General features: G+C 36.4%; 1 protein-coding gene across 1 annotated transcript in view; it reads right to left on the bottom strand.

Annotated features, from left to right (window-relative positions):
- The window catches only part of LOC124161417, a 181,747-nt gene that overhangs the window by 15,170 nt on the left and 152,212 nt on the right, over positions 1-14,365 (bottom strand). The window contains exons 2-8 of the mRNA XM_046537733.1: positions 9,471-9,626; positions 6,657-6,854; positions 5,410-5,495; positions 4,441-4,794; positions 2,889-3,125; positions 1,668-1,828; positions 1,058-1,173 (exon numbers count right to left, since the gene is read on the bottom strand). Coding sequence (XP_046393689.1) covers positions 1,058-1,173; positions 1,668-1,828; positions 2,889-3,125; positions 4,441-4,794; positions 5,410-5,495; positions 6,657-6,854; positions 9,471-9,626 — 1,308 coding nt within the window. The remainder of the gene's footprint in view (positions 1-1,057; positions 1,174-1,667; positions 1,829-2,888; positions 3,126-4,440; positions 4,795-5,409; positions 5,496-6,656; positions 6,855-9,470; positions 9,627-14,365) is intronic.

The following is a 14,365-nucleotide window of genomic DNA, read 5'->3' as shown; positions in this document are numbered from 1 at the left end:
GCGTAGCATAAGTGCATTCAAACAAGACGAGACGGACTGGAAACTTCAGGCAACGCAAACTGCGTATATCACATTGCTGCGCCTTCGCCCCTTCGCATTAAAGGCAACGACGTCACATGCAAGATCGGAGGTGTTCTTCCCTTGCTCCTTCGCTCATAGCCTCGTAGCTTGAAATACGGAGGGGAGGGAGCGCGCTCCTTCCCCTCGACCTCGCCTTCAGCGCTCTTCACTTATAAGCATTTCCGATTTCTTCTATCCACCATTTAGTCCAACAATGAACACACTCGTTCGAATTTTTTAAACCGCAGGTTTAGACACCAATATAATTTTCAGTTGCAAAAATCCTCATATTAGCGTCTGAAGATGATTTTTGAAAAATCAGGTGCTCAACGTAATGGAAATTGCTCGGCAAGACAGATGTTGACTATTAACCAGGTATGTCCTTCAAAACGACGCGTTTCTATACGTTTGATAAGCGATTACACTATGCAGTATAAATGCCGCGGGATTCCCACTCGTGGCAGCAAAGTTAGCGCGCGCTCCGGAACGAAAAACCCCGCGCGATCTTTTCAATGTTCACCTCTGGGGTACCGACGTGACGGCGCGATGCTTGCAAGAAATTCAAACAGGAGCATTTTAAAAATACGTCACTAAGGGATAAACTCCCCTGCCTGCCGTTTGATTTTGACCCAGGGTTTCAGATGACTGACTCACGCTGAAAACCAAGGCCACTCAGTTCCCCTTGGACTTGCGACCGGTGAAGGGGAGGGGAGGAGATAAGAAGTTTGTGTAAGAGGCGCACCCCCATTTTCGGGTGCAATGTCTGGGAAAAAAGGTGCGCCTCTTACACAAGCTTATACGGTAAATCAAAGAGAAATAAATTTGTTGAGGAATCCTTTTGAAAACCTCTTCTAGCAAAAATTTGTTCCTTAGAAAGCTTTCATGGAGTCTTTGATTTAGATCAATAAAATCTCTTCAAACTATAACCAAAAACTTTGAGAAACCTCATAAAGTCTATTAATTTTTGTCTGGGGTATCATAGGTAAAAAATACTCACCAAGTAGAAGATATGTCTGATTCACTGTGTCATATTCAGGCCAGTCAATTTGATACTGCATCCATTCTCTCTTGCCTTGTGTGGAAAAAGTTTGCCGCCGTGGAGCATTTGGATTACTGTATAGAGAACGAGATTTGTGATCTTAGTTGCAGTTGGTCCTTAAAATGTGGCCACCTAATATTGGCCATATTTAAGCAGCAAACAACTGACTGACAACAAACTACTCAGCACTTACACGAGTGAACTTCTTACAAAAGAGGGAGATGTTACATTCAAACCAGAATGTCCTTAATATTACACTTCTGGCAAATAATATTTACCTTTTACAAAACATAATGACAGGAGAACTTCTCCCTCTCTTCTACAAAAATACGAGCCTCATTTTTAGAGAAAGAACTAAGAAATTCCCAAAGAAAGAAAAGCTAAGCACCATTGTTCTTGTTCCAATATAATATGCAAAGAGCAGAATTGTGGATGTAGCTTTCAAGTCAATTTAAGATGATGAAACATATAATAGACCACCTAATCTTATGATAAAATGGTCTACATACATATGCAAATACAAAGAGAAAAATGGTACAAAATAATGGTATCATTGGCACTGGCTTACCCAGTCTTAGCAAAGTTTGTCCAGAAAGTCATTACGGCCTCTGCAAAGAGCGTCTCCTGAGCATTGTACTTCCCTGGAAAGTGCGTTGGTATCTCTCCCCAGGTATCCAGTGGGGCCCCAAAAACATATGGCAGCTCTTCTCCAGGGACACTGCCAAGTGCCTGAACAGAAGCAACAAATTATTGATATTCCTCATTAAATGCCTCTCTGTAACCACATGCATTACTCACAACACATAATTTGTTGTGTCAATTTAATGTGAATATACTCTGTATATTGGATGTAACCATCTAAAGTAAGTTTTAAAAATGAATGAATTTTCATAAATTCCTCAACCCCTTCGACACTAAGAACTATTGTATGATAGTCTGTTAGGAAACTCCACAATTTTCTTTCACACCTACTCTTTCTACATTCTTTTGAATAAAGAACACACCTAAAATGAGTAAAAAATGATTGTTAGATTCTAAAAAAGTTGTTCACAATGCTAAACGTTATGCTATGAGGAGCTGCATCAACTGACCAAGGCTCCTGATCGCGTCAGAAGACTATAAAGTTGGTTCTAAAATTATAGCAGTAATTATGGGAATAGATTTATTTATAGAATGAATAATGAAAATACACAACCCTGGTAACTTTTCACTGGAAAATTATTATAGGTGCGACGCATTTACACAAAGTCAAGAAGGGGAGAAAGATGGATGTACTGGAAGAGTTGGAGATTAAAAGAAATTTGAGTTTGGGACATGTTCTTAATGACATCGTCTTCCTGAGAAACTCACCTCTCATTACCACTGCACTTAACCTTCACAATTTACTCCGCTCCAAACCGACCCTTTCCCCTGGCTGAGGAACCCTACCTGCCTCTCCTAGCCTATGCTTAGTCATGCATCCCGACCATTCCCTCAACCACCCTCCTACTCCACCCCGAATTTCCCCCCCCCCCCTGTATAACCCTTCTCCCTCCCCTCCCCTGCTAGAATTTGGGTATTTATTGGATTGTCTGTATAATAAACAGTGTACTTGAGAATGACGCATCAGCATCGAAACTCATCGTACCAATAAATAATTTTCCAGTGAAAAGTTACCAGGGTTGTGTATTTTCATTTCAACATGGATTTTAAATTGAAAGCCGAATCAATTGATTTCATCAGAATGAAGAATTTTTTTGTTAAAATTTGATTTAAGCTGAAATCTGGTTCTTATCAATAAAGCACTTACCCCAGGATAATCCCCAAATTTGGTGCGATGTGAGAATACATAGAAATAGGACTTGGGGTTTACGGCAGAATGGAAGTCAGCTGTCTGCACCATTGGTGCTACACTCCTTGCATCGCCTAGGAGCTGCAGGAGAATGTCCCGGTGCTGCTCGGCACGGGTCGCATCTGAAGCAGCCATACCAGAGTCCATACCAGACCCAAAGCCAGGGTCATAGTGTTTCAGGATGGCAGCAAAGACCTTGAGAAATAACCATCGGAATGAATAGGTTTGAAAAACAGGTAGTAATCATGAGAGATGACAGTACGAGCATTAATATGCAATGGTGAATTTACCCTCTTACTGCTAACGTAGCTAAACCTACTTCCTGGAGTACTAGCAAGGAATGCTGATGGCAATGAAATAGAATGTTGCATATATGGAGCTAAAGTAAGCTATTTTTTGATATATCTAAAAGCAAATTTTTATTCATCACATATTTAGTTTAGTTAATAATGAAAGAATTCTATACTTTGCTTGAAAAATAAATGTAATTATGTACTCCGGTGTCATAAAATTTAATGATCTATGTATAACAGCAGGTCTATGTATTAGGAGATTCGAAAGCCAATACATCAGGCTGCTGCTCAAAGAGGCTTATTTATGCATGTTTTTTTTACCATAATGAAAGGTCTTGAGGAAGTTCTACACATGATGGCTAGGTATAGGAAATTTCTAGAAGAGATAAAAATGAGATAGAGGGCATAGAAGAAAGGATTACATGGGCTGGAGATGCTAAAAGTATGTTTCAAGGAGAGAAGTTAGGCAACTAGGGAGGGGAACAAAGAGATTGGGGTTTATGGATAAAATGACATGGAGTAGTCTTTGCTGTGAATTAAAGGAGGAACTTAAGCGTGAAAGGGGAATGAGCTAGGATAATTTACAAAGTATTTCATGTAATCATACCTCAACTGGTTGAATAATTAAGTATATATAAGTAATGATTTACTGTGGTAATAATCAGGGCTGCTGTTAGGGTTGAAATAAAAAATGGTGGTTATCATCATCATCATTGGTAAACAGTCCTGGGATTTCAAAAGTGCACAAAGTGTTGGAAATGTCCCCAGTTACCTTTTAAGAACATCACGTATCATTAAATTTATGTGATCCAAGCAGTGGTGTCCTGGCAAAATTAGCTGTGTCGGAATACACTTTCTTTAACTTTTTTACAAGTGATATATTACTTTGTGCTTTTTTTTATTACAAGTTATGCCTGCATATTTTAAAATAAATTTTTGTTATAGTTACGAAGGTATATATTAGAAATTTTGTGGAACCAAAATTGATATACCTAAGTAGTATTTGACTATTTTGTTTTTTCTTAACCAGTGCCAGAATGGCATTCCGGTGCTTTCCGGCACCATGACACCATTGGATCCAAGTAAAAATATCCCCATCCATTTTGCCTACCAGTGATTTTGACCCATTCCATAACTCCTTACTGAGACCTCCTTCATTTGACTCATATTGACTGTGGTAATTTGATTGAATGGAGTTCACTAGTTATGGTGCTCACCTGATCAGGTGCTATCTCGTACTTGGCACGTACGTAGTTCTTGATCTTGTCATCACGCTCCCTCTGTAGGAGGCCGTGGGCGAGGGCCGCGGCACTCAAGGAGTGATGTGCCTCCCGCTGTGTGGTGCCAAGCAGCAGGTCATGACGGGAAAAGAGGTCACGGTACACACCCATCAGCTTCATGGGCTCATTGGGCACCACACTGCCATCTACCACGGGGCCGAAAGGTGGATCATAGCGTGGGGAGGAGCCCCTCACCCGTACCCTCATGATCTCTGTTAGGCGCCTTCGTCTCAGGCAAGCAGCCAACTCTTCGTCCCGCTCCCGAAGTGGACAATTCAAAGCTTCTGCCACCTAAAAAATACGGGGCATTGAAATGTATAGCACTGTTATACCATATCCCTGATGAATATCATGTACCAAATAAGCCTGAATCACTCAATAATTTTTTTCATCTGGATAGAGGGACAACTCCAGCAACGGCGGAAAAATGACTGTTTCTAGCAATCATTTTTTACGATGGCTCAAACTCTCAATAGCATATCCGGCATAACAGTTTTGATAGCTGCTGTTATTTCTTGTTTCAGATCATCAATAGGTACTTAATGGTAGAGGTGGTTGAAACACCATATCCTTAACACAATCCTATTTGAAAAAATCACAGGCGATGAGGTTAGAGCTTCTTGGAGGCCAGCGATGAAGTGCACTGTCATAGGCTGATGTAAATATTATGTCTTAATCAAACAGATGAGCAACTAATGAAACTTAAAGAGTTTTAGAACTTGAGAGTTTTAGAACTTTAGAGTTTTAAAAACTTTAGAGCTTCCTAATTTCGATGACAGGTAGTGCTTAGCTCTCCTTTTCTTCTCTCCAGAGTGATAGATTTTCAAAATTATGGTATTCTTTTTGAATCACCCTGTATATTGGATAACTCTTTTCATTCTTAGCATTATTTATCACTTGACTTACCTGAATCGTGGACTTCAGTGGACTTGAGTTCAATGCCCAATCTCCTAGAGCGGTCCCACTCATGAGTATGGCTCGATGGAAGAGTCCTGGGGGAGAAATATGTGAAAGTTGGAGTTAAAATACTGCTTTCCCATTTCAATATTTCTGAGTACAATAAAGTAGGTACATACATATTGATGGCTAAGTTCTAACAACACATTGTTTTCAATAAAAAAAAAGTACTCCTTGTTTCAAGACTATAAATATTGAATCAAAATTAAAAATATAGGCCATTAAAATTATTATGAAATAAGTGTAGGGCTTGAATTAAGAGTAGAAATTAAAACATAAATCATTTACTTGAAAAATTCATCATGCAAAAAAACAGTTATTTCATCCCAGACAGAAATGCAAAGTTGAAAATGTGGCCCTCAAGCATGATGAGGTTGGCAAATAATGCTGGAAAAAGATTTTAATTTTAGAAAATATATCCAGACATCAGTTTAATTTGGAAATAAAATCTCTAAAATAGGCTTACTTGATTGAAATGGACAACTAACAAGGAGGTAGGGACTCTGAAAAATCTGATAAGCCAAACTCAGAGTAAATGGCTTTAAAAAGTTCTCTCCAGAATCATAATAAAACATCATTCTTTAAATTTAATGGAGAGTAAAACCCCCTAAATAAAAATCTACCTTGTTTTAGCCACATAAAGTTGCTGAAAACCACACTGATAAATATGGGGTGGGAAGGTAATACTCTAGCCAACACTCCATCACTATCCTGGTGCATATTTCTTACCAACAGCTAAGAGGTATTTTGAGATTTAATCATAAAATTATTTTCTCACTGATAACATTTTGAAATCTTTAACTCCATCATCAGGGTTGAAGTCACTTCAACTAACATTCAACTATTTCAACATCAAAGATTATATGACAGCCGGTACTTAAAATTGTAAAATAAATGGAAAAAAGAAAGAAATTGAAAATTTAATTGGGCAAATTAAATTCTGACAAGTAAAACCACAGCTTCTTTGAAAGGAAAAAATGAAACACAACCATAAAAGCCAATTAAAAAAATCTTAAAAATAAAAAAATCAATTAAAAGATTTATCAAAATTAACACCAAAAATAAAGTTTTTCTTAAAACATTAGAACAGTATTAAAAGATGAAAATGAAAATTGTTAACGTCATAAAAATATGATATTTTTTCTTCCTAAAATATTTTATGATAGAATTTTCACGTAAACAATGATATGTCTTACCGTCAGCCCCGTGAGACACGGGAGAGACAAGAAGAAGGTTGACACAGGCAGCACCTGTGCCATGACCCATGAGAGTCACACTGGAGGCGTCACCCCCAAGAGTACCAATGTTCTCCTTGACCCACTGGAGTGCAGCTATTTGATCAAGGAGGCCAAAGTTGCTGACAGTGTGCTCACCCACTCCTGGCCGGAGGAAGCCTATAAACGAATTGACAGGAGGTGAGGCATGGACAATGACAGCCAAGGGCGGATACAGGATTTTTTTCTGAGGGGGGTCTGACAGGCAAGTAGTCTTCTCATACTTGGGATTAAAAACTAAATGCAACAATTTAGCTATGAAACGTATTTACAATTTTATTATAAAAGTTAATAATATAGAAATACTTATAACTTTTACGTTAAAATATATTAATACTTTTATTAAAAATTTCATCTTTTTTTTAAGTATCTGGGGGGAGCATGTGCCCCCGTGCCCCCCCAACCCCTAAATCCACCTATGATGACAGCAGTGGCAAAATCGAGGTTAGAGCCTTTTGAAATGTGGTGCAATAGAAGAATGATGAGCATCAAATGGATTGACCGAGGAAGTTATGAGGAAGTCCCAAGAAGAGTAGGAGAAGAGAATATACTACGTAGTGAAAACATTGATAAGAAGATGGAACAACCTAATTGGCCCTTTCTTGAGACATGATGGCCTGATGAAGACAATCATCTGGCATCTGGGGACAAGTATTAGGCAGGAATAGAAAAGGAAGACCTCGAATGAAATATATGGGACAGGTGAAGGAAGATGTGAAAGAGAAGAAATACGTAGGTACGAAGAAATTAGCTGACAGTAGAATTGAGTGGAGAGCTGCTTCAAACCAATCATAGAATCGCTGACCACTGATGGATAGGCAACCCCTCTTACCTCACAAGCGAACCGCCGCACAGTGGGCTAGAATCGAAAAAAGCTGGCCAAAACCTCAAAAACGATTTTTTCGAGCTAGAAAGTTGAAACTTCGCATACATATTTTCAAATAAATTGTGCATAACTTGCCAGATTATTTATTTCCTGTGTTTTCACCTTAACAATGAATGTGAGGTCAAAGTTGAAAAAAATTAGCGAAAAACGACCACCATCGATTTTTTCTGAAAATGGTCAACTTTATCCTCGTGAATAGTTTTATTGACAAAACTGTTATACCATCTTAATTAGCACTTCTTTGTCTTCCATTTGGAGGGTATTCAAAGATTTTTTTTCGTCATTGACCATATATATATAATAAAATGGCGCAGCCTGTTTTCAGCCAATTTTTTGCGCCGGTGCACAGTGGGCTGAAATCGAAAAAAGCTGGACAAAACCTCAAAATCGATTTTTTTGAGTGCGGAATTTGAAAATTTGCACAGTTGTTGTCAATAAATAAGTGCATTTTTTTACGCAAACCGTTTTTCATAGGTAAATTTTTTAAACAAGTTACTGGGCCTCAAAGCTGAACAAATTTCGCAGAAATTGCCCTCATTGAATTTTTTTCGAAATTCAGCATGTTAAAAGTAATGCCACACCTTATGTAGTAATTCAATAGAAACAAAACTTCATAACATTATTCTGTGCTTTATTATTGTTAATTCTTGGCAACTTTCATGACGCAGTTGTATTATTTGTGGCCGATACGATACAAAATGGCGGACCCTGTTTTTCGTCGAAATTTTATGTTCGTATAGGATTATAAAAAAAGGATCACCTAGTTACCTCGAGATATTTACACCACATATACAGCAAAACCTATAGAGTATTATACCAAAAGGAGAATTGCGACCACCTGCGACGCCGAAATTAAGATCGATTTTTCTAACATGCGGCACAGTTCGGAGCTTGCTTCAGGCCACGGGGATTACCGTGCTCGACGGACGTTGGAAAGTGAATCTTTTAGCAAGTGAATTGTTTAAAAGATATAATTTATTTAGTGCCAAATTTATTTTACATTTCTTATAACCTAATTTATTCGCTGTCTTGCGATATTTATCGTCGATACGATACAAATTGGAGGACTCTGTTTTTCGTCGAAATTTGGTGTTCATGTGCGATTATAAAAAAGGATCACCGAGTTACCTCGAGATATTTACGTTGAATCACATCAAACGTTTTAGAGTGTCCATCCAAAAAAATCAACTACGACCGTTTGCATCAAGCAAAATGTTGCCTAAATATTGTTTAACAAATTTACCTATGAAAAACGGTTTGCGCAAAAAATGCACTAATGCATTGACAACAAATGTGCAAAGTTTCAACTTCCGCACTCAAAAAAATCGATTTTGAGGTTTTGTCCAGCTTTTTTCGATTCAGCCCACTGTGCGGTGCGCCGAAGCAAATGTCTGGATACATACCTGAATGGATTACAGCGGTATTTGTGGTAAAAAGAAGGAAGAAACAGGTCTAAATTACCAAAAATACTGAAATGCGTGGATTGATGTCGTTGTTTTGGGGGAGGGCGGTTTCCTCTTTCTTTCCGCTACGCCTCGGTGGTATGCAACCCATCTCACCGATAATGCGCTTGACGTCTGATATGCATAAGGCAAGCGAATTTCAGAGATTATTTTTGAAACATTTCTTATCGAGGAGGTGAAAGCAAAAGTTTTAATTGTCCAGCCGCGTTCAAAATTACCATCTTTTTGATTCTTCCAAAAATTAGGGGGGGCGGCCGTCACCTTCCCAGACGGCACAGAATGACGAAAAGCGACGGAGCGGTAGTCAATGGATACTATCTGCATACGAATTAGATACGGAGGATTCTGTGCCATCTGGGTTCGCTCCTGCCACTGCGTACAACTCACCGAGGATCCCGAGTCGGAAGTTGAGAGTGACCACCACAACTCTTCCATACGCCGCCAGCAGTGAGCCGTCGTATGGGTTTCCGGAATTCCATTCGTACGACTCTCCGTGAATGAAAACGATGACCGGATACTTGGGACCCGCTCGAGCGCCTCCAACTGCAAAGAACGAATCAATCACTTAATGAAACTCGCAAACAATTCATAGTTTAGCCGTCAAGAATTCAGCTTTTTTTATTACATAAAATCAACACCATGAATTTCCATGCAATATTGCCTAAATGAGTACTCATGGATATAAGTGCCGTGTTAAATAAGTACAGAGTCCAATATGAAGGATTAATTTCGAGAAATGAAGATTAAAATTTTCGCGACGAAAGATAAAAAAAATTCAAACCAATACTTCAAAACATTTTTAGGGTAATATTATAGATTAAAAGGCTAAGCATAAAAAATATTTTAGTTTCCTTTCGTTAAGTGAATTAGAATTTTTTTGCGTGAATTGCAAAGAAATTTAAACAAATTGAAACGCGGCGGAATCAATATTAACGGGAAATACAATTTTCCAATACTCAAAGGAATCAGAAGAATTTACTACGGGAAATGAAAAAATATAATTATTACATGAGTAAATAAAGAATTCAAACTAATATGGAAACATTGTGCGAAATACTTCAAACGTTGTGTCGATAAAATAGAAAATAAAAAATATTAAGGAGCTTATTTCGTTAAATAAATTCAAAATGATTCACGTAAGAAAGAGAAGAATTCAAACACATGTGCTAACTCGTTGCGAGTGCTATATTGACGTTGAAAAAAAAATTAAAACATCAAAGAAAAAGGGAGGATTAATTTAGGAAATAAAGACAAAAACTTTAACATTAGTCGATAATAATGCAGTAAATCCAACAGATATTTTAATTACAAATTTTGGCCGCCGGAGGCGTTCGCAGATTACTCACAGACTTAAAAAAATATGTTTCAGTGTTCATTCTGCTTAACAATAGTTTCAAAAATGTGCGTGAAGTGTGAATTTTACTTAAAATTCAATAGTAGGTACTATTAATAAATCTTTGTTTCGTTTCTCTGTGAAATATTAGAACTTGACGAAATTTTTTATATGAAATATTAGTAGAATAAGTGTGGCAGATGCAAGAAAGCGAGTAAATGTAATTTTATTTTCATCCGTAACAAAAATAAAAACAGACTTCCAAAAAAATGTACTCCAGACTAAAATAAATAATGCAATAACATTTATTCACGTTAGCAGAATTTTAAATCGCCATGAAACCAATGGATTTTCAAAATTAAAATTCAATTATTTCATAATTTAGTTTGTACAAAGGAGCACATATACTTGTAAAGATGAGTTTTTATGTAAGTAGTTATATTTAGTAATGGTGATGAACTGCTTAGGATATTAATTCAAAATTTGCACCAGGAATGGATGATACTTCATATTTTAGTATTATATAGAACTTTATAATCATTTGTATGGGTCAATTTCTTGGTAAATATACGTCCTTACAATTTATTTCCGAATTATTTTTCGCGCTCTGAAGATCAAGACTTGGCGAACCAGATACACCTTTCTTAAAACATTTCGTCACCCGGCCACCAGAGGCGTTAATATCCAGGATACACCCCTGAAGTCTTTGCGCAGGGTAGGTCGCTGCTGCTACCTACCGCTGGTTCGTCTTACTTCCCTAAATTTGTAACGAAGTTTCTGAAGATAAAATATCTAGCCACAAACTGTCATTTACAAATTCATGGACCATTTTTTTCCAATATTGAGATACAGTTTACTTGAAACCCTTATAAAGAAATATTGAAAAGCAATCAACTTGGACAAACAGAATAAATTAAACCCCGATAGATTATTAGCACCATTCTAAGATATCCTTTTTCTTCTTTGAATCAGTGGAAATGTTGGTTCACCAAGTAAATGAAGCCGAAGTCGTAATTTTTAACACCATTCAGTTACGTGATACATATGAGTTCTTAAAAGTAGTTAATGTTTTTGTTTCACTTTTTATGCATGATGATGACCATGGAGCCACAAGACGGTTTTTTTTGTTATAAATGTAGCTCAACGCCCACATAGCACAAAATATCTTCTTGATATCTAGAAAATATCTTCAATGTCTTGGATATTTTAAATGTCTGCTAGATGTCTAGAAAATATCTTCAATGTCTTGGATACTTTAAATAATATATCCTACTTTATTATGCCTAGAATATTCTTGTTTCACACAGTGGGGACCAGGGAGCTCGGACCTCCCAACCCCCCTCTAAATATTAAAACACGTTTTTTCGCCAAGTTCGCTAAAAAAAGTTACGGAGAGAAAGTCGCCGCGAAGCGTACTTAGTGTTAGCCTGATTTTCGCGGACCGCGGCTTCAAGGACAAACGCATCCTATCTGACGGACGCATAATGTGCTTAAAGTTTCCACCACTACCCAAGCGGAGGTCCTTTCATTTCTCGAAATTTATCGCCAACCTCAGGATTTAAACTTAGGAAGAGATGACCATCTATATTTTATCCGCCAGATTTTTTTTTGACAGAAAATCGATGCATTGCTACGCAAATTTCTTAAAAATTATCTAGCCATATACCTCAAACAACGTAAAAATTAAAAGTAATCATAACCCTGAGTTACTTGTAAACTCTTGAGTTACTCCTTGTAAATTATGTACGATTCATTTTATAGACGTAATGGGTGTAACAAAAATGTATTACGCTATTTTCAGGACACATTCCAGATACGTAGACGCACACACAGGGAAACATGAAAATATTTTACGGAAACCCTTTGTTTTCGTGTAAACCTCATTGTCTCCAACGCGTGTTCCCTCAGATTTTCATTAATTTTGATTAAAAATAAACAAAATAATTTAATCTGTAAATGCCCATTTGTATAATTAAGTTAAATTCCTGCCTTATATAAATTATTATCCACCAAATATTTGATTTATTAAATTATTAAAATATACATAGCCTGCTTGGTGACATATGGAAGTACAACTGGTGGACGATGTGACATTAAGCGTTTTAATACCAATTTAACCATTATATACCTACGTATGAAACAGCTTATTTATGAATCGCTAAGGATTTGAAAATACAAGCATGTCAATGTATGTTTGTAAACAGTATATGAGTGCCACATTACGAAGGTGGATTCTGAAAATGTCTTCATATACACGCACTCTCTTTCTTAAATGTCTAATTTATATTGAACTTATGAATCTTGGAAGAAATTTTCAGTAAATTATGCCTTTCTTGATCACGGTTACAATTCTGATGATGGTGGAGCAGCGACCATGTTTAGAAAATGTTATTACATTATATTACATGTTAAACGTTAAATTTTCTCAGCAATATTAGCGGCAAATCTTTTTTACTCTGCTGAAGAATAGGTTGAAAGTGACTCTGAGTTTGAAAAAAACTATTCTTACACATAGATTGGAAAGTAAATAAAATATAAATTAATGATAATAATAGTAAATAAATAACAATACAAATAATAATAATAAAATAAATACAATTAAAGTGGTTAGCGAAGGATTATAAAAGTAGAAATGTCACTTTGAATGAAACTATTGTATAGGTTGCTTGATAAAGCATGGAAGCTGGTTTTAGAATATTACAGGACCTTAAAGTACCTTATGTAGTGGTAAAGGAATAAGTAAAAAACGACAAAAAATTACAGCGAGAAAAATCTGAGATCCAAAGGTTCCCAAAAAACTGGCTTACCTAATAAATAAATCGGACTATTTTTCCATCGCGTTATACCTGACTTGGGTAAAACATAAAATTTGACTGAGAATACCCAGGGTTTAGTCTCATTTACCTATAAAATAAATGGAAGGCATATAATTTTATAGAACTCTATGATAATGTCGTATAACATTACTGAAAGTGGTTTCAAATGTGAAATTTTATCAGGAATAACAGCAGAAAATTTTTATTTTTATTCTGCATTCCCCAAGAGTTTAAAAAACTCTTTGTAAGAAAACTTGAATTTACTCACTTTCAGCTGAATTACATACCACCACATAAAAGCTGTAAGATGTCAGCCTCTCATTCGGACATTTTTATTTTATCCCTGTGCATGGATATAAATCTAGTGGAATATGCGATATGATTCGTTTTCAATAGCAATTTTACCTTAAGATACATTAAATAGCAAATATGGTTTAGTTATTAGGTTTTTAACCTTAGAATAACAATACAAAAATACGGCGGAGTAAAATTTTTATTGTTCCTTACAAATCCATTTAGCCACCAGTTATTATTATTATATTATACAAGCTACAAGTTGGCTATCTACCTGGTAGTAATAGTTATTATGCAATGAAAATGGAATAAATAAAAATTTGTCACCAAAATGAAACTAGATCAGTGAAATCGAAAATTCAAAATATGCAATGAAATTAGTTTTCCAAGATAAATTTTTCACACCTCTTCTTATAAAATTTTATGTTGTTAGGATAGGGCTGAAACAGTTCTGCAGGTAGTCTATTCCAATCATTGATCGTCCAGTTGAGATATGAGAACTTTTTTACGTTAGTCCTTTGAGGCCGGCATTTCACCTTGTATTGGGGATCTTTCTTATATATAGCAGGTATTTTCACTTTTATCTCGTTCTCCACATGCTTTTTCCCCTGCAAATGTACGGAAGATTGCGCGAAGCCTATTTAATAGTTAGAAATAAGTATTGAAAGAAATTTAATCATGCTCTAATGCGACACCCATGATTTGGTTGGTAGATTTATAATAATAACCTGACAATCGGAAACCTAAAGGTGGTACTAAAAAATGTATGTTTCTTTGTAATTCAACAAATAGGTATTTAGAGAAAATTAAGTCACTCACAATCAGTTAAGTTATAATTC

This window comes from Ischnura elegans, chromosome 6 (genome assembly GCF_921293095.1).
Source record: "Ischnura elegans chromosome 6, ioIscEleg1.1, whole genome shotgun sequence".
Taxonomy (NCBI): domain Eukaryota; kingdom Metazoa; phylum Arthropoda; class Insecta; order Odonata; family Coenagrionidae; genus Ischnura; species Ischnura elegans.
This window is presented reverse-complemented; position numbering and strand designations above follow the sequence as displayed.